Consider the following 22,219-nt stretch of genomic DNA (forward strand, 5'->3'; position numbering starts at 1 on the left):
TGATTTAGCACATTACTTATTAAATATATAGAAAAAACTATTAAATTTATTTATTATAATAAATTTATAAATTTTAATAAGAATGTTATATTTCTCTCTGAATATATAATTTACTATTAAATAAAAATTTAAATGTGTAATTCATATTTAAGTTCGATAAAAGCTCAAATAAGCTCGTGAATCATGAATATATTTGTTAAATAAAATTCGAGCTCGGTTCGATTATAAACGAGTCAAGCTCAAACATTCAAGAGTTCGACTCGACTCGATTACATCTCTAATTGTGCCACCATAAACATTATTGTTGTAAAATAATAAAAGGGAAAAACAACCCAATTCAAAACTTGGATCTTCATAAAAACAAAGATATTGGGCATGGAAATTTCATTAAATAAAATATATGGGAAAAAGGCCAGCATTAATATTAATAATCAGAAACTCAACCACCACGCATCCCAATAATTATTTTTGGAAATTAAATAACATAATTTTTTTTAACATTTAAACCAACCTCTACCTGTCTACCAGATGGATGCCACGTGGACTTCAATCAACTGTATAGGCTGGACCACCCCCACCCTTCTTCCTCTACATTTCATCATCTTTTTTAATTTTTAATTATTTTTCTCACCTTTTCTTTTAACCAGAATTAATGCTTTAAATTAAATTAAATTTTAATACTTTCTTTTTCAAAATTTAATTTTTTCTTGAAAAAACAAAAGCACACAACGTCGTTTACTTTTTTTTCAGCTTCCTCCATGGATCTCCCTCTCACCTCTCTCAAATTCACATTCGCATGGGCATTAGCATTCGCATGCATCGCAAGTTGCTGCAAGATTATTCGAAATGGATGCGGTTTAAATTGGGTGTTTTCGGGACTTTGAATATTTGGGTTCTGCGTAAAAACCCTGATTGGTAGCAATTTCTTGTCTTGTGGGAGCTAGGAAGTAGGAATGGGGATTTGTGTCTCGAAAACCAAGCAGTCGCCGGAGCCCAATTTCCAATCTTCTGATGAAATCAAGCCCGAAAATATCCCAGTTGAGGATAAGGGTAATTGGATTCCGGCCAAGAGTAATGAAGAAGATGCATCAACTTCTGGGAATTTCGAGGAAAGTGGGAAAAATGAGGAGAACCCAGGAGCAGGTAAGAAGTCACCTTTTTTCCGGTTCTACAGCCCAAGCCCGGCGCATTACTTTTTCTCGAAGAAGTCTCCGGCGAGATCTCCAGCTCCTTCGAGCGGTACACCGTTGAGGTTTTTCAAGAGGCCGTTCCCGCCGCCTTCTCCGGCGAAGCACATCAGGGCGGTGCTGGCGCGGCGGCACGGCTCTGTGAAGCCAAACGAGGCAGCTATACCGGAGGGGAAAGAGGTGTCGGAGGCGGCGGGATTGGATAAGAGCTTTGGGTTTTCGAAGAATTTCTATAGTAAATATGATCTGGGAGAGGAGGTGGGGAGAGGGCATTTTGGATACACTTGCAGGGCTAAGTTCAAAAAGGGGGAGCTTAAAGGGCAGGAGGTTGCTGTTAAGGTCATACCGAAAACAAAGGTACATTTTTTTTCTTGTTTTGCCTGTAGTTTCTCTGCCGAGTTTAGTGGTGATCTAATGTTGAATTTTGCTTGGATTGGTTCGTTTATGGGAAATTGGGTTTAGGGTGATCTGATCTATAGGAAAATATAGATTTTTCTATGGTCTTCGTCTCATTTGATTTTTGTGGATTTTTATATGCAACAGTGGTTTTCCATACTGTACTGGAAATTATGTAGAAACAATTAGCGTTAGATGGGCTATTTATATGAAATAATGTGGGGAGCTAGCTGAGGTTGCAGAAGCGGTTCCAAACGGTCGATTGAGTTTCGGAATCTGATATAGGAAAGCCAAGTCACTGGAACCTTGTATTTTTTTTATTAATGGAGGGCTTAGTTGTGTACCTTGAACTGGGGATCAAAGTTCATGCAGAAGTTTTGTTTCTGTTACGGTGTCTCTAGATGGTATTTATGGTTTAACCTGCAGATCGGACTATTTGAGAACATGTAATAATATTTCTTTAGTGGTACTTATCATGTTTTTATCAACATTATTACTTTTTGGATAGTGATTTATTGAGAAAAAATTTAAAAATTAACCTTGGTGGGATGGCCTGTACTTTATTTTAACTTCAGATTCAGAATTTGGTACTTGAGATGGCTTGTATCTTCATATGTTTAAACACCATATTTAGTGTAATTAGTTAATGTGTTTACTCATTCAGATATAATCTTGATTTTCTTTTTAATGTGTTCTTGTGTGGTTGTATTTGTATCTCCAGATGACCACTGCAATAGCGATAGAGGATGTAAGAAAGGAGGTGAAAATATTGAGAGCTTTGACTGGACACAGCAACCTGATACAATTTTATGATGCTTATGAAGACCACGACAATGTCTATGTGGTGATGGAGTAAGTTTTGATTGCTTAATTTTAGCTGTGGCTCATTTCTGCTCTTTGCTCTATCTCCTTGGTTGCGACATGTTCTTATGATCTGCAAATATCTCTGAATGATCCCTTTGAGGTAATTCCTCACATGTTCCTTGATATTCCCAGGTTATGTGAGGGAGGCGAGCTTTTGGATAGAATACTTTCAAGGTATTTCTTTGGTTTTTGATATCCTTGGTTCTGTCTGTGTTACGCCAGTGGAAACATTACCGTTGTAACATAGACTCTTGGATGAATTAAACATGTCTGCTTCTTACATAAAACACGTGTATGATCTACGAGTAGTACTCTCCTCGATGCAGCTTAGACTAGATAGACTGTTTTTGTCAAGGAATCAAAATATATACAATGTATTTAATTTATGTGCTCTCTTGATGGTAAAAAAAACTTGTTTCTTTTCACAGGGGTGGCAAGTATTCAGAAGATGATGCAAAGACTGTGATGATGCAAATATTGAATGTTGTTTCTTTCTGCCATCTCCAAGGGGTCGTACACCGAGATCTTAAACCCGAGGTAAGAGTTTTGGACTATTATGTCGGGAAATGATAGCAGACAGTTTGCTGATACTGATTTTCCCCACTTGATGTTTATTTATATACATTGAACCACCATTATTTACCTGAAGAGTTGTGTACTCTTCATCCATTGCATTTGCAACTATTCTTTATTGTCTGGCCTAACCATAGCTTCTTACCGGATCAGAATTTCTTGTTCACATCCAAAGACGAAAACTCACTATTGAAGGCAATAGATTTCGGATTATCAGATTTTGTTAAACCAGGTTCGTTCTATTTTAATATATTTTTATTATTTCAAACATGTTTTTTATGGTCCAGGTAGCTATAGTAATCAGTTTCTATGCAGATGAGCGGCTTAATGATATTGTTGGCAGTGCATATTATGTGGCACCGGAAGTCTTACATAGATCATACAGTACTGAGGCTGATGTCTGGAGTATTGGTGTGATAGCTTACATATTATTGTGTGGAAGCCGTCCATTTTGGGCTAGAACTGAATCTGGCATCTTTCGAGCTGTTGTAAAAGCTGAACCGACTTATGATGAACAACCTTGGCCTACTCTTTCTTCAGAGGCAAAAGACTTTGTCAGACGTCTGTTGAATAAAGATCCACGTAAAAGAATGACTGCCGCTCAGGCCATGTGTGAGTTTCTTACTCTGATAAACTCAAGAAAAATGATTTTATATTGAACAACACTTGTGAAATATGAACTTCAGGCCATCCTTGGATCAGAGATACAAATGACATAAAAGTCCCGTTGGATATATCAATATTCAAACTCATGAAAGTTTATATGCGGTCATCTCCCCTCAGGAAAGCTGCTTTAAGGGTATGTTTGTGTGCCGAATTTGTTGTGAAAAAGACGAATCCTGAACATAAGCTTTAAAAGATTCTAGTACGGAGTTATTTTAAATTTTTATCTGCGCCATCAAGCTATTGTGGTTTGTTTAATTCTTTTTCTTTTACTTTTACTTTTCTTTCGCTGGAATTTTGGCAGGCTTTATCAAAAACGCTTACAGCGGATGAACTATTCTATCTGAAGGAGCAATTTGCGATGTTGGAACCTAACAAGAATGGGACCATAAGTCTAGACAATATTAAAGCCGTTGGTTTTTTGCCCATTATTCTAATCATTTCTTTGTTTCGAATCAAAACTCAGTTTTTTTTACTTGCTCAGGCCTTGAAGATATACGCAACCGATGCTATGAATGAATCACGCATCTATGACTTTCTTGCTTCCGTATGCTTCTGACCACTTATTGTACTCTTTTATTCATCAAACTTCCATTTCCTCCACTGTTCTAAACTGTCCGTATCCTGTTTCAACAGCTCAACGCCCTTCAATACAGAAGAATGGATTTTGTAGAATTCTGTGCCGCTGCATTAAGTGTCCATCAGTTAGAAGCTCTAGACAGATGGGAACAACACGCTCGTTGTGCCTACGAACTCTTCGAAAAGGAAGGGAACAGAACCATCATGATCGAAGAATTAGCTTCGGTAAATGGAAGATTCGACAAGCTCTTGAATCAATACTTGCAAATTTATTAAAATCCTTCTATTATTTTTTCTGTTTTTCAGGAACTTGGCCTCAGCCCTTCTGTACCTGTTCATGCCGTTCTCCATGACTGGATTAGACACACAGATGGAAAACTCAGTTTCCTCGGATTCGTCAAGTTGTTGCATGGTGTTTCCAGCCGGTCTCTCGCCAAAGTTCATTGACTCCTGTGGATACTGTGCAAACCTGGAACGCTCTTAACATTTCCTCAGCTTGCCTAATAGTCTTCGTGTAAACACAGAAAAGGCTTAGAAGGGTCTGTCCGAAAACATTTTCCACACGTTATTAATGAACCATTTGACCTCACATCCGTTGCATAATGCATCGGGCTCGTGTTCTCCTAATGATATGTGTTCGTATGGCCTCATCCGTGTCGAGGATCCGAGATAGTGCGTGGCATTGCTGCAGTCTAACAAGGACTGAATTCGAGCCGATGTGTATGTATGCACCCATTGTAAAATGATAGTTTGTGTTTGATTGCTGGTGGGAACATTTTCAGATGTTGAAGGAACGTTCATACCTGATTATGTCATTTGTTTTCTGTTTTTCAAATTATCTGCCAATTTCAACTTTTTATATTTTAACTGGTAAGTTAGACACGGACATGGCAGATTGATTTTATAAGTAGTAAATGAAAATTAGATAGTATAGATTTATTTGGGAAAACGAAATATCCGTTGTACATTGAGATGTTTGAATATTGATAAACATGGTATACATTCTAAACTTTCAACATAAAAATATAATTAATTCTTCTCCTAGTTAATTTGTACTTTTTGGCCAAAGTCTCTGTTGTTTTGATTAAGTTTCTTCATTTTTTTTGAGGTACAATAATTGTCTTTGTTAGGTGGAGCGATTGAATCATAATGCTTGAGTTGTTATGCGGTTTAAAATATTTGAGTTGTACTATTATCATCATATATAACTTTTGGTAAAGCGTCAAACGCTCTTTCTTAAAATTGGTATAAAAGTCAAGGTCATGTGTTCGACTCTCATTGATTGTAAAGATTGCAATTATTGAGAGAGAGATTGTTGAGATATAATAATTGTCTATGTTGGGTAGAACGATCGAACCATGATGTTTGGGTTATTATGCGATTTAAAATATTTAAGTTACATAATTGTCACCAGCTATAACTTTTGGTAAAGCGACAAGCGCTCGGTCCTACACTTCTACTAAAATAAGCAATATACTCATCACCTTCAGTTGCAATGGTCTCTTCTTTGGAAGATTACTTATTTTTTTCCAGTGGTGTTGCTGTTTTGTGTTGGTACTCCTCTTACCATCAATTAATATATATTTGATTCTCCGAGTCTTTTTTTCTTTGTATCTTTTATGTTTCTCTTGAATTGTTTTGGTTTCTCAAAATCATTCCTAATTATTGATAGTATTTTCATTCTTGTCTGAGTTGGATTTGTCTAATTTGAAAAGAAACTCGCGATCTTCTTTGATTGAGTGATAAAATATGTTTCCTCGCTCTCAACTCTTTGTTGCTGCAATATAAAATATGTAATTATAGGAAATATCATAAGATTATTACAATAATATTGAAATGAATATTTTTAATCACCTTAGTTTGCATCTCGATGTATTTCTCAACAGAACAACCAATAAATGTTGCATCAATCTCTTCTAACAATTTCACTCTTGCTGTTTCATTTTGATATTGGACGATTATTATTATGTGGCACCTGAAAAATCACTCGTGAATGCGTACACAATAATTAAATGTATTTGAATAAGTGTCTATACTTGAGCATAGTTGATTACCTTGGTTCGACTTTTACATTGAGCTTTGCACAATTTGAAATTTGTGAAACTTAACATCATCATTAGCTGTTGCAAAGTTTTTTTTCATCTTTCAATTGTCGTAGGCTTAGTTGGTTAGACTATTTTATCATTTTCTCCATCCAAAATTCAGTCAAGGTTTTTTATTTGTATTTTTTGTGGTACATTATCAATGGAAGAGAGATTCATCGGAACTAAGACCTCGACGTTCAACCACTTACATCTTCCCCATTCTTGAACTTCGGAATATGTTGATGACATTCATTCTGGCCATTTGGGAAACAATAGATACTATAATGGGTCGTAAAAGCTAAAGTAATGCTTTATCTTGTAATTACAACCATTACAACCATGTATAATAATATCTCTGCCATAAGATATGTTAAGATTATTCCCTTCAACCCAAATAGCTGTGACTTGATCAACCGATGAAGTGTCATAGCAACGTTGATCCAAAACAACATTCTTACAAATATGTAACTCGATGTTCTCGACAAACGAATATTGTTTAATACGACATAACAATTATGAGCATGAATTATTTTTCAACATATCCATTAATGTTGCCACAATTTTCTCATCAACATCATTTATGGCATGCATCCTAATATGCAATTCATTTACTATCCCAAAAATAAAGTTGAAAATGAGTTGAACATTTATCCCTAGGTACAATTGGTGAAAAATAATGAAAAATTTGTCCTAGAACCCGAAAATTATAAAACCCGTAGCTTGAGAATGCAGGTTCTCTATCAAGCCTAGCACCAAGAGATGTAAAGGAAAAAAAATACTATTGTCTAATCTAATTTTGCGACGAAACTCTTTCGCCATTGGAGATTCACAATCCGTGAACAGTCATCAAACTTTACGGGAACACGGGATACACTAATTTAATTTTACAAGAATCACAACACAATGAGGGCGACTTGAAGAACTCAAATTGGAAATCTCCAGCCACCATCTAGAAGGTCCACTTCTTCAACGGTAGGTGCAGCTATTGTTGATTCTCCAATGGCTGCCATCTTCCATTCACACCCATTAACATGTGCAGAATATCCTCTATAAATAGAGGCTTCAGCTCGTTGTTCAAATCATCTCATTCCCAGTTGAGGAATCCTAATTCCAAGTAGATGAGAGCCTTGAGAGTGCTGTGAGGATCTGAGAGTTTTTATTTCTTTCTGTAAATTAAATCTATGAATTGAATAGATTGATTTTTCTCTCAAATTGGTTTGATCTTTGATAATTTAATTCCCAACACGACTCAAATTCAAATTTCTTTGCATCACAAAAACAACAAAAAGATAGAGAAGCTAACAAATGTTTGTACTCGAAGTCGCATTCAAAAACTGAAAATGGAAAAGCAACATGGAAACCGTAAATCAAGCACTACAAAACTATTTTTCTTTAAAAGAGCCGAACGATTTTACAGAAAAACAAACAAGAAGAAATTGTAAAAAAAATTTTGACATTAATATAATAACTTACAATGTGGCATACAAGCTACACGAAACCGATACACTCTAGACCCTTGACCTGCTGGGTTTAATAAAACTTAACACAACTTATAAAAAAACAAAATTTATAATACAACGACAAAATGAACAACAAACAAATTTAATTTAACCCAATTCAACTCACGCCAACACGCAAATACAAAGACAATATGGACAAAAACAATTCAACTCATCCTTTTATAAGAATATTAGATTTAGATTAGATGTAATTAGGGGTATAAATAAATCGAATCGAGCTGAATATGATAAAAATTCGAATGCTCGAATTAGTTCTATTCAAGTTCAAACTCGATTCGAAAATTTTAAAATTTTTGTCGATTTTGTTTCAAATTAAAGCTTTTAGTTCAGCTCGAAAGATTCGAACATGTTCGCAAACTATATGAATTATTGCTCGAAAATAAGAATTCGGAAGGCTCGAAATTTATTTATTTAATATATAATTATATTATTAATAAAATACTAAAGCTCGCAAACTATCGAACAACATAATTTTGGCTCGATTCGGCTCGAAAAAAATTCAAACATATTCAAGTTCGGTTCAAATTATATAGGCTCAAATACAAATCAAATATATTTCGATTTTAACTCTAAAAACTCGTTATCCAACTCGATTCGTTTACACTCTCACACGTGCCTACCAATTTTTGCCCCCTGTATCTATTCTCCAATAAATCACAGAATAGGGAAAAATAAACAAGACTGGAATACCAAAATTTCACGAATGGGCTCTGGACCTCTTTAAAAGCCCAAACTTATGTAAATAAACTAAGCCCAATTAGGCTTCATTGATCAACATCTAAAGGTCAATGGGTGTAATTACAATTTTACAGAAATCTGGGTTCTTTTGGGAATTTCAACACCTCTGCTGCTGCTTTCCATTTCTAAATTTTCCTTCGGATTCGTCCTTACTTTCTTCATTTTTTGTTTGAACGTGAAGCAAAAATCGTGCTCCCTTAGCTGAAATCTTCAATATCCGATCAAGTTATCCAAAGAACTTCAATTTTCCTTCGATCGATCCGTGATCTCTTGGTCATTTTTTCTGAAATTGCTTTCTTCAATGATTTGATTATGCTAGGAATGACTTCATAGTTCCGTGTACATGTTTCAATCGAATCGATTGCTTCTGATTAAGCGGAGTTATAATTGATAACATATAGCTGAAACTATCTTGATATGGAGTGGGCGACGGTGCAACATTTGGATCTCCGACATGCGGATCGGAGCTCCAAGCCGGTACAACCTCACGCCGCTGCATTCCACCCAAATCAGGCAATTGTATCCGTGGCCATAGGCACTTGTATAGTAGGTATACTCGTGATTCCCCTCTCCAAGTTTCACTTATTTTATCACAAAAGTAAAGGGATGGAGCTTGTAATATATATATATTATTTATGTGAATGTGTGTATAGAGTTTGATGCATATACCGGAAGCAAGATTGCATCTGTGGACATCGGGTCACCTGTTGTACGCATGACATATAATCCCATGGGTGGACATTCTCTGATTGCTATACTTGAGGTCAGTGCTCAATCTTATACTCCACAGTAAATGTAATTGTCCCGACTCCAGTAATTATGGCTAAGTGTACAATTGATAATAAGAAGAAAATCTCTGTATTTTCTCCTGGTTGTACTAATGTTGAAACAGGACCTTTAGTTAATATGTTGAATTAAGTAAAAAAGTACTGGTTTTACTTTGAATGCTGTGTTCCAGTGAGACACAAAAAACGTCATTCACAGTTCACTGGATTTGTTTGAAAGAGAGGGAGAGAAATAAAGTTAGAAAACTAAAAGAAACGATATGTTTGGGAAGATAATGAAGAACTTCATTTCATCTCTTTTAGATAAGATAATTACAATCAACCATGTTTATAGACTCCTACAACTAATGAACTATTGACAAGTGGTAAAAATCTGTTGAGAGAATATAACAACCCAATAAACCAATATTCCTTTCTGAACTGTGAAATCTATTCACTAAATCTAGTTAGGCCTAAGCATTCTAAAATTATATGGGCTGAGACTTTGTGGACTATAGTAGTCTTGGGCTTGAGATTATATTATCATGCTTTGATGTTGGGCTTGACATCAGATCCTTAACTAATAATCAGTTGTTTTACCGAAGCAACATGAAATCAGTTAATTCAGCATTCATTTCTATTCCAATTGTTGAATAACAAAAGTTAACAACTTTTTGGCCCCCTTCTCTTGAGTCTTCCCCTTATACTGAACTTATAGGTGAGGGGATTAAAAGGACCAATGATTTCCGCTGGACTTTCATTCTGTTCTAAATTGAATACTCTACTCATGAATACAATAATGTGATGTCAAATTTGTTGTGCTGATTGAACTCGATATAGAAAAACCATAAGGATACAATTTTTTAAATATAAGGACTGAGATTGTTTCCTTGTTAAAATTAGCATAGCAATTATTGTCATTTTCTTCGTTTTGCTGCCTGGGGTGGAAGTTGGGGGTGTTTCTTCTCCAAATTCATGAATGCCAGACATCACTAGTTTTGATCTTTGTGTCATTGACTCAATGATTAAATTAGGTTTTTTCTTTCTCCAAAATTGTGTTATTGCCCAAAGTTAGTTATTCCAGAGTTTTGTTTATACTGAAACTCGCCTATGTTTCATAAAAGCACTTTAATTATATTCCTTTCGAATCTTTCTTTTTCTACTCATCTGTGTCTCAACACACATTTTAGTTTTATTCGTTATCTCTTCTGTTTTGACTTGCCACTTTACATCTCAATTCATGTCATGAATAAGAATTGTTATCCTCACTTTGCTTTTGTATGAATCCTGTTTTATTTATATTCAGGATTGTACAATTCGATCCTGTGATTTTGACAGTGAGCAAACTTGTGTGTTGCATTCCCCTGAAAAGAGGACAGAACAGATTACCCCTGACACTGAAGTTCATCTTGCCTTGACTCCTCTTCAACCAGTAGTGTTTTTTGGATTCCATAAGAAGATGAGTGTAACAGGTTAAGCCAATCTATTCTTTTGGCATCCATGTTTGGGGTGGGGTGGTTAGTTTAAGTCTATCAATTTTTTTATTATTATTTGAACTTGGAGGTTTACTTCTATGAAACCATTCGAAAGGTTGGAGCTCTTTATTGAATTTATTATTACCATTATCATTGCCTAGTTGTTGGAACTGTGGAAGGTGGGAAGGCTCCAACAAAAATAAAGACTGATTTGAAGAAACCCATTGTCAATCTTGCTTGTCATCCTCGCCTTCCAGCTTTCGTAAGAATTTTAATTTTAAGATGATATTTAGACGTATAAAATTGCTTTTGTTAGTTCTGCTACCCATGATATAGTGCCCAGAATTTATGGAGCTTATTCTTCTCTGCGCTTGTACCAGTATGTAGCTTATCAAGATGGTTTGATTCGAGCTTACAATATCCACACATATGCTGTTCATTACACCCTACAACGTAAGAGTTGAACAATACTTCTATGTTCATACTTCCGTTTTTTACAACTGAAGCAGATGATAATTTAACTTCTCAGAATAACTGTTTTGTGTTTCAGATTTGAACTTAATAATATATTGACTCCTTTGCAGTTGATAACACCATCAGGCTACAGGGTGCTGGAGCATTTGCATTTCATCCGACGTTGGAATGGATTTTTGTCGGTGACAGACGAGGTACACTTTTGGCATGGGATGTATCCACTGAAAGGCCTATGATGATTGGAATGTAAGCTAACATGTATATTTACGGTACCCTTTTCTTTACACATGATTATGTAATCGGTGACTGTTTTCACAAGTTATTTTACTAAGATAAAAGCTAGTATCGTTGATTGCATGCCTTATAAATCCTTATCATTCATTTACTGCCTACATGACAACTTTTTCTTGATCCCATCAATTTTGTCCAGCGTCATTCTACTTGGTGGCAAATTCTTCAATATCTCCTTGTTTCACTTCCTTAATTATTTTTTGAATCTTATGCTCTTTCTTCAGTTCTAGGAAACTTATACAGAATTTATGTGGTAGCCTTTATTGTTTTCGGTATTTTTGTGCATTGTGTTTGTCTTAAACGATGCTATTTGGTTGGAATACAGTACACAAGTCGGTTCACAACCAATCACTTCACTTGCTTGGCTTCCAGTGTTGAGGTTGCTTGTCACTTTGTCCAAAGATGGAAGTGTTCAAGTGTGGAAAACTCGTGTAACTGTGAACCCTAATAGACCTCCAACTCAAGTAAACTTTTTCGAGCCTGCAGGTTAGTTGAGCACGTTACTTATCGGTGATGATGTTTCAGTTGCTCTAATTCAGTGTTCTATATATAAAGTCATGACTTGGAGGTTCAGGAGGTATATGATCCTATCTATCATTCTACCTTTTGGCCATGTAAATGTTGTTTTAATGTAATTCTTATGCGTCCTTTCAGTTTAGAATGTAAATTTTGTTCTTTTAAACTATTTGCATGATTACATTTAACCCGGGAGATTTTCTCGACTAGTGAGGTTGACGGTTATATACGTAATTTTAGTCAACCAGTTTACTGGATTATTTAAAACTCTTTAAGGATGATTAATCATCACATATTTGCTTCGCCCTTTTCTTAGCAAGGCTTTCTATCCTTTCTATTATTTGCTACTTAAGCATGCATATATAATCTCATTTATTCTACTTATATCTTATCATGCAGCTATTGAATCCATGGATATTCCTCGTATTCTTTCCCAGCAAGGGGGAGAAGCCGTTTATCCTCTCCCAAGAATTAGGTCTTTCGAAGTACACCCAAAATTGAATTTAGCAGCACTTCTTTTTTCAGTAAGCATCACCATACTATTTAGTTGTGGCCTGTGGGTTACATTCAGATTAGTTAACAATCATAAATAGGTTGTATGCTTCTCAATAGAGCATGGCTGGTGGAGATAATAGGAAAAATAGAGCTGCTTATACTAGAGAGGGCCGGAAACAACTCTTTGCTGTTCTGCAAAGTGCAAGGGGATCATCAGGTGATTGCTTAATATAGACTCTTTACTTGATTGCTCATTTATTTTTACTTGTGTTGTGGCGGATGGGGTACCATTAATACATTTTGGCTAGCGTGACATGGCAGATATTTCTTGTTATTTGAATACCTCTATGAATGATGAATTTGATTTTGATTTATGAACCTATTTTTCTTGAGATAGTCAACTCCAATAATACCTAGCAGTTTGTTCAACAAAGAAAGAGAAAATATTTCAACTGTTTTCAGGTTTTTGTGCTGAACTTTCAACTGGGATAGTTTTTTTTGTGTAGCAGGATTTATCTTGGGAAATGAGCGGACAAAAAGCATTATTTTTTCTTGAATTATATACTGATTTGAGGTTAAAGGTTCTTAGGGGTAATGCAATGTTTTCAAATAATTAGTAAAATGACTGAAACCTGAAAGTTCTTATTTAGAGATTTCAAATACTATTTTATTTATTTCAATTGTGAAAAGTGTTTTTAATTGAATTGAAGGGTAAAAAAGATTCCTATTTTGATGTCTCTGACATGTAAAACAGCGTCCGTGTTGAAGGAAAAACTTGCTTCCCTTGGTTCATCTGGTATATTAGCTGACCACCAATTGCAAGCCCAGCTGCAAGAGCATCATATGAAAGGGTGAGTCTGGAAATTGACCTGGCCCCTCAATGCAATCTCCAGTCATTGTATCAGACTATCAGCATCTATACTGATTATGTCTGTAACAAAAAGATTAACTCTAAATCGAAAAAACTTCTGTTTTCCGTAGACATCTCTCCCTGTGTTTTTTTAAATTTTTTGTGCAAGTTCTGTAGCCAGATTCATTTGCTTTTACATTCTTTTTCCTGCATCTATGCAGAAATTTTCCTTTGTTTTTTTCTAGCCTGAAATATAAGATGATTTATTGGCTCAGTTTTCAACCTATTTTGTGTCTCTCCCCACAGTTAGCTAATGGTTGCTTTGATTGGATGATAGGGATGATGTGCAGTGCTCACACTAGCCTTATCAAGTCTATTAACCCACTTTCAGTAATTATTATCTAAAGGATCAAGTTTCTAGCTTATGACCATTTACTCATTATATTCCTTCTATATTATGACTTGAGCAGTTATAGTTGAGGGAATTTTTTATAAAACAACATTATCAATTACGTGGCATGCCAACTAGGTAGTTTTTCAAGAAGAAAATTAACTGAATTATAGACTGAATTTTCTCAATGTTTTGTCATATATCATCCTGATGCATGGGCTTGGATCGTAGAATATTTTATTTTCACATTCGTTATTAACCCTGATTTAACCTTTTTGTCAGCCAAAGCCAGCTAACAATCTCGGACATAGCAAGGAAGGCTTTTCTTTACAGTGTACGTAAATATGCTGTCTGATGATTTTGTTCAGTTTTTATTGATGTTTAGGATGTAAGAGTAGTTAATCTTGATAGATTTTAAATTTTAGGTTTTAGACTTTTATTCGTAAAGAAATAAGTTTGAGTTTAGATCAGTTTGGTACCAAATCATAAATTTGCATGAGAAATATTCACATTTGATATTCAGATGATTGTTAGTTAAGGTCAAGGGAAATTGTTCGCTAAACATGGGAGCTCATAGTTTGAAAATTGTTCGCCTGTATAAGAAAAACACAGATTAGCAGCTAACAACTATAAATTTTCTGTTCTTATAAAAGTAAATATCGTTTAACTATCAATCTTTTCTGGTTGTTGCAGCATTTTATGGAAGGCAATGCAAAGAGTTCTCCAATATCTAGATTACCTCTGATCACTGTATTGGATACTAAATATCATTTAAGGGACTTCCCTATTTGCCAGGTAAATTAGCCATACAGTATAGCAGCCTAAGCTTATATTAGATATTATAATACATATGGGGCCATCTCTGATAAGTTAATCTGGCAGCCTTTTCATCTGGAGCTGAATTTCTTCAATAAAGAGAACCGGGTTCTTCATTATCCCATCAGGGCTTTTTATATCGAAGGAGCAAACCTTGTGGCTTATAATCTCACTTCTGGTGTGGAAAATATATATAAAAAGCTTTACAATTCGGTAATATTTGATCAATTGAATCTTGATTTGTTCATCTAATTGGGATCAAGCCAATGAGGATATATACCTAACCCACCCTTCTTGCACTTTCAGATTCCTGGAAATGTAGAATTCCATCCAAAATATGTGGTATACAGTAAAAAGCAACACATGTTTCTTGTAGTCTATGAGTTCAGTGGTACGACAAATGAAGTTGTGCTGTATTGGGAAAACACTGATTCCCAGTTGGCGAATAGTAAATCTACCAATTTCAAAGGTATTTTCCTGGGTTTTGCTTGCCATTCTTGTGCCTTTATATTGTGCAATAAATATATGCTTCACTGTTTTTGCAAATTTTTCAGGTGTAGATGCAGCATTCATTGGTCTTAATGAAAATCAATTTGCTATTCTTGATGGGGATAAGACTGGACTTGCCGTGTATATGTTACCGGGAGCTGCTTCAAAAGAATCCATTGAGAAGAATGGAGCAGTTGATAAAAATGATGCCGTGGACACTGAAGTTGCTTCTATTAAGGGTCCTCTGTCATTTTTGTTCGAAAGTGATGTTGATCGTATCTTTTCTACTCCTCTAGGTGCTTAATGGGGTGTTGTTATTCATCCATGTGCTTGAACAGATTGAATTGAATTTGATCCAGACCTCTGCTTTTGTAGAATCTACTTTGATGTTTTGTTCTCAAGGGGACCAGATTGGCTTGGCTAAACTCATCCAAGGATACCGCCTTTCGAATGCTGACGGGCATTACATCTCAACAAAAGCTGAAGGGAGAAAATTCATTAAATTAAAAGCAAATGAAACTGTACTTCAGGTAGTTATTCAGATTATACTCGTAAGCTACAGAAAACGAATCTGTAATCTTATGGTCGTTCCTGTCTTCTTTAATGTTGCATGCCATTAGCAGACCTATTTCATCACGGTCCTTAAGATTCTGCTTCAGTTCTGGGTCAGAAACATGTAGAAGCAGGATTTTTTTTAGTTAACCTCCTTCAAATTGGATGACTTGATGATGAATTATCAGTACAAATTATAAGAATTTGCAAGTGGTTGCAATCAATTAATTGCCTCTGTGTAAAGTGTAGGGATTTTTTTTTTCATTTTTCTGTTGTGATTACAAATCTAAAGGAAACTGTTGGCAGCTCTGGAGTTTAAGCTTTCTGACTTTAAAACATCCTCGTGAATAGAATTTCTCTCCGATCCTCCTCTTGTTCTCTCCTTTATCTAGGTATACAATTTTATAAAACTGATATTTCCGTCCAAGTGATTTTCCTTTAGCTCAGCATGAAATTTTGACTGATACATGTGCAAGTGTTTTTTTTTAAACACTGTTCCAGCTTTCCAAAGTTTGACAATGTTTATTTTTTATTCCCTTATTCTATTGACCACATGTAGACAGTGTTGATAAAAGTTCTTTTGCTAAAATGAATGCTTCAAGGTGAAAGCTTCTCATGTTAGGTACAATGGCAAGAGACACTCAGGGGATTTGTGGCAGGTATATTGACCACACAACGAGTGCTTATTGTTACAGCAGATTTGGACATTTTGGCAAGCAGTTCTGCAAAATTTGATAAAGGAGTTCCTTCAATATCCTTATGTCTTTAACTCTTTGTCTCTCCCCCTCTACCTTCTCTACTTGTACCCTGTAGCTTTTCTTATATAAATGATGTTTTTATACCCTTGTGGGCCCCTTAACTTGTGATTACTTTAGATCCCTCCTTTGGCTTGGACCTGCACTTTTATTCTCTACTTCAACTTCTATTAAAATGCTTGGTTGGGATGGAAAAGTGAGGACTATACTCTCGATCAGTATGCCTAATGCAGGTGAGATCTGATGTTTTTTCCAAACAGGTGTCCTTAGCTGCCTCTGTCTGTGTATTGTTTTGCATTTGAATGCCAGTTTGAGTTTTTCTCTCTATATCTGACTCTTTACGATGTAATTATGTACAGTGCTGGTCGGAGCTCTGAATGACCGTCTTCTGCTTGCAAGCCCTACTGATGTAAATGTTAGGCAAAAGAAGAAATATGAGATAAAAAATTGTCTTGTTGGGCTACTTGAACCTCTTCTAATTGGATTTTCTACAATGCAACAACATTTTGAGCAGAAGCTTGATCTGTCAGAAGTCCTATATCAAATAACATCAAGGTTGTTTTTCTTGGCTTATAGACATGCTTTAGCTCTATGGTTGGCACTTATGGTGCAAAAATGTGATTTGGGTGAAACAATGGATTTGTCATACTTATCTTTCGCTTGCAAAAGTTCAATATTCCACACTTGTGGGAGTTTATTGATTGACATATTGTGTGATTATTTGATGAAGATTCGATAGCTTGCGCATTACTCCCCGATCACTTGATGTTCTTGCCAGAGGCTCTCCAGTTTGTGGTGATCTTGCAGTATCGCTGTCACAATCTGGCCCACAATTCACTCAGGTGTTTTTTAAACTTCTTTTGTATCGATGACCTCAAATTATGTTCTTAACTAACTTTCTATTTCTACACTAAGGTGTTGAGAGGAGAATATGCAATCAAAGCACTTCGCTTTTCTACTGCTTTGTCTGCATTGAGAGACGAGTTCTTGCGGTCAAGAGATTATCCTAGATGTCCCCCCACCTCACATTTGTTCCATCGCTTCCGCCAGTTGGGATATGCATGCATAAGGTGTGTTGATATGTGCTTTAGCAGCTTAAACTGTAGGGCTGTCAATTTGAGAACACTCAATTGAAGCTTATCTTTGTAGTCATCTTATAGCTTATAACTTATTGCATGCATATATGTTACTTAAATCATTTTCTTTTTATCTTTGATCCAGACGAGTGCTTGAGAAGTGTTCTTTTTTGCCGTTTGTTCTGAATTCTCTAGGGTTTGGTTTTTATTGCAACATTTTCTGCTCTTTGTTTTAAACTGTTGTTGAAATTTACATTTAAATGTTTGCATTTTTTAAGTATTAATGCTTTCTGGTGTGTGGTGACAGATACTCAGTCATTCTTGTTGACTGATTTAACTGGTAAAACTTGCGAGATTTATGTCACAAGTCGTGTTCCTTCAGATTTGATGTATTTTATGATATTTCCAGGATTAAGTGTTTTAAAACAAATTCTGTGTTTGTAAAAGTAATATTCCAGAAAACTTTGAACTCAGAAAAATGTGGCCTTTATCATGCATCATATTTATTTTGTATCCAGGAATCATTTTGTTTTAATATTAATTGAATGGATCACAATCTTAGATGTCTGGCTCTTTGAGTTTTAGTCATCTTGATTTTTATCTTTTTACTTCTCGCTCTATGATGTTGCCAATGACTTTTTTATTACAGATATGGCCAGTATGACAGTGCAAAAGAAACTTTTGAAGTTATAGCAGACTTTGAAAGTATGCTTGATTTATTTATATGTCACCTTAATCCTAGTGCAATGCGGCGTCTAGCCCAAAAGTTGGAAGAAGAGGGCACTAATTCAGAGTTGAGGAGATACTGTGAGAGGATTTTGAGAGTTCGCTCGACTGGGTGGACCCAAGGCATCTTTGCAAACTTTGCTGCTGAAAGTATGGTTCCTAAAGGACCCGAATGGGGTGGGGGAAACTGGGAAATCAAAACAGCCATGAACTTGAAGGACATACCTCAGTGGGAACTGGCTGCTGAGGTCATGCCTTATATGAAAACTGACGATGGTACCATCCCATCCATTGTTACAGACCATATTGGTGTTTATCTAGGATTGATCAAAGGAAGAGGAAATGTTGTGGAAGTGAGAGAAGATAGCTTGGCTAAAGCATTTAAAGCTGGAGGAATCAAGACAAATGGGCTTCAGCAATTGCTTGCTTCCCCTATATCTAACAATCCCAAAGAGGCACCTGAAGGTGATTCCTTGATGGGACTAGAAACTCTCTCTCAGAAACATGCAGGTTCTGGTGCTGAAGATGCACAGGCAAAAGCTGAAGAAGAGTTCAAAAAGTCGATATATGGTTCTGGTGCTGATGGTAGCAGCAGTGATGAGGAAGGAACTTCAAAAACCAAAAGGCTACATATTAGAATCCGAGACAAACCAGTTGAGTCTACTAAAGTAGATGTTAGCAAAATTAAAGAAGCCACGAAGCAGTTGGGTCTCCCAATTAGTAGGACCAAATCATTAACTAGTTCATCACCAGATCTTGGGCTAGTTGTACCTCAACCAGCTCCAACAACCAGTGGAACTGCTGCAGCTCATACCTCTTTTCCAGCTGATATGTTTGGCACCGATGCATTCGTCCAACCAACACCCGCGTTGCAGCCTACTTCCATGGGTCCCGGTGTTGGACTTACAGCCGGGCCAATACCAGAGGACTTTTTCCAGAACACGATATCATCCCTTCAGGTTGCGGCATCACTGCCTCCTGCCGGGACATTTCTCTCAAGATTGGATCAAAATCCTCAAGGTACTGAAAGCGACAAGATCCCTGCTACCCTGGGTACTGCAGTTACCATGGATACTGGTCTACCTGGTGGTGGAGTACCCCCTCAAGTCACTCAACAACCAGTTCCATATGAGTCTATTGGGCTTCCAGATGGAGGTATTCCTCCACATTCTGTGCCTCAACCTGCTGCACCATCACAGCCACCAACTCTGATGTCACAAGCTCCAGTCTCTACGCAGCCCCTTGATCTCAGTTCGCTGGAAGCTCCTGGGTCCAAAACATCTGCAAAACCTGCTGAAAGATCAGCTTCTCCTCCGAAGGCTGTGCGACCTGGACAGGTAAGTATTTGTTTTCTTTTAAAGACAATTCTCTGGAGCCATTAGCTACTGTCATACTGTCCTATCTTTTTTTAAATGGGTACAACTTTTCCTTTCTTTATTTTTCCTGATTTTATGTAAAAAAGTTACTTTAATATCTTGAACATAAGGATCGTAGATGATGTGCATGACTAAACCCTTTATTGTGCATGCGAAAGTTTTCTTAGGAGGGTTGCACCTGGTTTATGCATGCAAGTCTGTCTCTTTGCCGAAACTTAACTTAAAAACTTGGCCATCTGTTATCTATCTCACAATTGAATATGATCAACACTGTTGTGTTATATTTATGCACAAGGGAGGTGCTTAAGATTAGACTAGGTATCTACGTCTTATGTTTGTGGAGAACATATTAACTACAGCAGAGACCTCCAGTCACCCTTTCATAATGACTTTACTCCGTAATACAAATGGTTTATTGAATGGACACAGTTCAACAAATGAAAACAAGAAATGTTTAACTTATTGTCCTTGTGGCCTGTTTACCGTGTGGCACCCTCTCTCCACCCTGAGCTCATAATTTTCCAGTGAAGGGGTATTATAAAATATGTACTTAAAACTATGTGGAAGCTCCGATATATTGTTGAACTTGGAAATTCATTTATTTATATGTTTTGGGATTCTTATATTTAGAAGCTAGAACCTTTGTTTGGGCAAATCAGAACTCTTTAATTATGTTCTGGTTCCTTTGTTTTGGGATTCTTATATTTAGAAGCTAGAACTTTTGTTTGGGCACATCAGAACTCTTTAATTATGTTCTGGTTCCTTTTTAATCTAGGTTCCCCGTGGTGCTGCTGCTGCAGTCTGTTTCAAGATTGGACTTGTGCATCTAGAGCAGAATCAACTCTCAGATGCATTGTCCTGCTTCGATGAAGCTTTCCTAGCTTTGGCCAAGGATCAATCTCGTGGAGATGACATTAAGGCACAAGCTACTATTTGTGCCCAATACAAGATTGCTGTTACCCTTCTTCAGGTATTATGGTTCTATTTTTCTTGACAGTTATTGAGATTAACTTATTTTAATATCTATTTGTTTCTTCATTTTTTTCCTCGTGTAAACCAAGGGCGATTTTGTTGAATCCTTTATGTGTAGGTTTAGATGAATGAAGCTTAGCTCCTTTAACATGTAACATTCTCCCTTGGAAGTTTCTCTGGACCTTTTTTCCTCTCGCACACATGACTGACCAATTGACTCATTGAAGTAATGTCAAAGCAAAATTTTATGTGAAAACATTGTTGTAAGTTAACACATGCATGGGTTTGTCTAGTCATTTGATACGACAGACAAAGCTGTAGCTTTCTTTTTGGGTTCAAGTACAGAGTCACGGGATAGAATGATTGTCATTTTGCTCCCGGAGGTTTTGCATTAAATCCAAGTGATCTCTCCTACTTCACAAATCATGCGATTTAATCTCATCTATTTGTATTAAGAACCCGCTTATCCATTAATGCATTTCCACGTGAATGACAATTTTGGCTACTCTATGTTACTGCAGGAGATCAACCGACTGCGGAAAGTTCAAGGTCCCAGTGCAATCAGCGCGAAAGATGAGATGGCTAGATTGTCGCGTCATCTGGGCTCATTACCTCTTCTTGCAAAGCACAGAATAAATTGCATTCGAACTGCCATAAAAAGGAACATGGATGTGCAGAACTATGCCTATTCTAAGCAAATGCTCGAATTACTCTTATCAAAAGCACCTCCAGGAAAGCAAGATGAGTTGAGAAGCCTAGTCGACATATGTATTCAGAGAGGCTTGTCCAATAAGTCCATAGATCCATTAGAAGATCCATCCCAATTCTGTGCTGCCACACTGAGCCGTCTATCTACTATTGGATACGATGTCTGTGATCTTTGTGGTGCCAAATTCTCAGCTCTATCGAGTCCCGGCTGCATTATCTGTGGAATGGGAAGCATAAAAAGATCAGATGCAATTGCCGGACCAGTTCCTTCACCATTTGGCTGAGGTCAGCAGCAATGCACTTATTATCCTTACTGGCAGGCCTCTCTTGGTGTTTTAAATTCTCATCATGTTTATCTTTTTGTGTGTATATGGGCCATTTGATCTTATTCACTTGACGGACAGTTTTGTTTCTATGTAACTGTGCTATTCTCGTAATTTATTCCTCCACGCCCTACTTATTTTCGGGATGATATTGTTGGAATTAGACAGTTTTGTGTCAAATACAGTTACTGCTATTGGTGAGATTGATAAATATAGAGTCAGGACCGTCCATATGTTGGAGACGGAATGCAGATCTGCTACTACTTTTCCATGTTCTTTGTATTTGCTAACGTTACTAAAGAGTTCAAAAGGGGCAACAAATAAGACATCAGTTTATCGTATACATAACGCATAAGCAGGACACAATGAAGGTCCAGCGTGAATCATTGGTCCTTCTAGTTCCCTCACCCATATGATATTCTGTGTGAGATGAGAACCCATATTTTTTTAGATTTGGATCAATAAAGGATAATTGGACTTAATTTATTGACATAAAGCTTGGGCTGTAAAAAGGTCCAAGATACAACTCACAAAAATACTCCTTTAAATTAGGTGAATTGGTCGAT

General features: G+C 36.4%; 2 protein-coding genes across 3 annotated transcripts; both read left to right on the forward strand.

Annotated features, from left to right (window-relative positions):
* Window positions 1–701: 701 nt before the first annotated feature.
* Window positions 702–5,097, forward strand: LOC140976187 (CDPK-related kinase 5-like). 2 transcript variants are annotated; one of them, XM_073440132.1, is made up of 11 exons: window positions 705–1,544; window positions 2,305–2,435; window positions 2,580–2,621; window positions 2,876–2,984; window positions 3,174–3,252; window positions 3,336–3,632; window positions 3,707–3,819; window positions 3,988–4,095; window positions 4,168–4,230; window positions 4,320–4,487; window positions 4,569–5,097. In XM_073440132.1, exons 1-11 carry the CDS (start codon window positions 954–956, stop codon window positions 4,707–4,709), a joined length of 1,842 nt encoding a protein of 613 aa, XP_073296233.1. In that variant the 5' UTR covers window positions 705–953; the 3' UTR covers window positions 4,710–5,097. The 2 variants fall into 2 exon arrangements, with proteins under 2 accessions (XP_073296232.1, XP_073296233.1); XM_073440131.1 differs by having other exon boundaries at window positions 702–1,544; window positions 3,988–4,230.
* Window positions 5,098–8,682: 3,585 nt separating this feature from the next.
* Window positions 8,683–21,900, forward strand: LOC140976188 (uncharacterized). Its single transcript, XM_073440133.1, has 25 exons — window positions 8,683–8,877; window positions 9,006–9,154; window positions 9,258–9,367; window positions 10,675–10,840; window positions 11,005–11,105; window positions 11,224–11,296; window positions 11,428–11,563; window positions 11,934–12,094; window positions 12,524–12,648; window positions 12,737–12,836; window positions 13,374–13,470; window positions 14,143–14,194; window positions 14,554–14,655; window positions 14,743–14,889; window positions 14,983–15,145; window positions 15,231–15,461; window positions 15,541–15,695; window positions 16,340–16,468; window positions 16,588–16,705; window positions 16,832–17,027; window positions 17,203–17,314; window positions 17,388–17,542; window positions 18,198–19,611; window positions 20,426–20,620; window positions 21,144–21,900. The coding sequence occupies exons 2-25, from the start codon at window positions 9,022–9,024 to the stop codon at window positions 21,612–21,614; spliced, it is 4,842 nt and encodes a 1,613-aa protein (XP_073296234.1). The 5' UTR covers window positions 8,683–8,877; window positions 9,006–9,021; the 3' UTR covers window positions 21,615–21,900.
* Window positions 21,901–22,219: the final 319 nt, after the last annotated feature.

This window comes from Primulina huaijiensis, chromosome 5, assembly GCF_012295235.1.
Source record: "Primulina huaijiensis isolate GDHJ02 chromosome 5, ASM1229523v2, whole genome shotgun sequence".
NCBI classification, from domain to species: Eukaryota; Viridiplantae; Streptophyta; class Magnoliopsida; order Lamiales; family Gesneriaceae; genus Primulina; species Primulina huaijiensis.

Coding starts and splice junctions, on each gene's coding strand:
- LOC140976187 (XM_073440131.1), top strand. CDS start 954: ATGGGGATTTGTGTCTCGAAAACCAAGCAGTCGCCGGAGCCCAATTTC. Junction 3,253..3,335: donor ATCAGATTTTGTTAAACCAG/GTTCGTTCTATT, acceptor GTTTCTATGCAG/ATGAGCGGCTTAATGATATT. Junction 4,488..4,568: donor TGATCGAAGAATTAGCTTCG/GTAAATGGAAGA, acceptor TCTGTTTTTCAG/GAACTTGGCCTCAGCCCTTC.
- LOC140976188 (XM_073440133.1), top strand. CDS start 9,022: ATGGAGTGGGCGACGGTGCAACATTTGGATCTCCGACATGCGGATCGG. Junction 11,297..11,427: donor TGTTCATTACACCCTACAAC/GTAAGAGTTGAA, acceptor ACTCCTTTGCAG/TTGATAACACCATCAGGCTA. Junction 17,028..17,202: donor CTATATCAAATAACATCAAG/GTTGTTTTTCTT, acceptor TATTTGATGAAG/ATTCGATAGCTTGCGCATTA.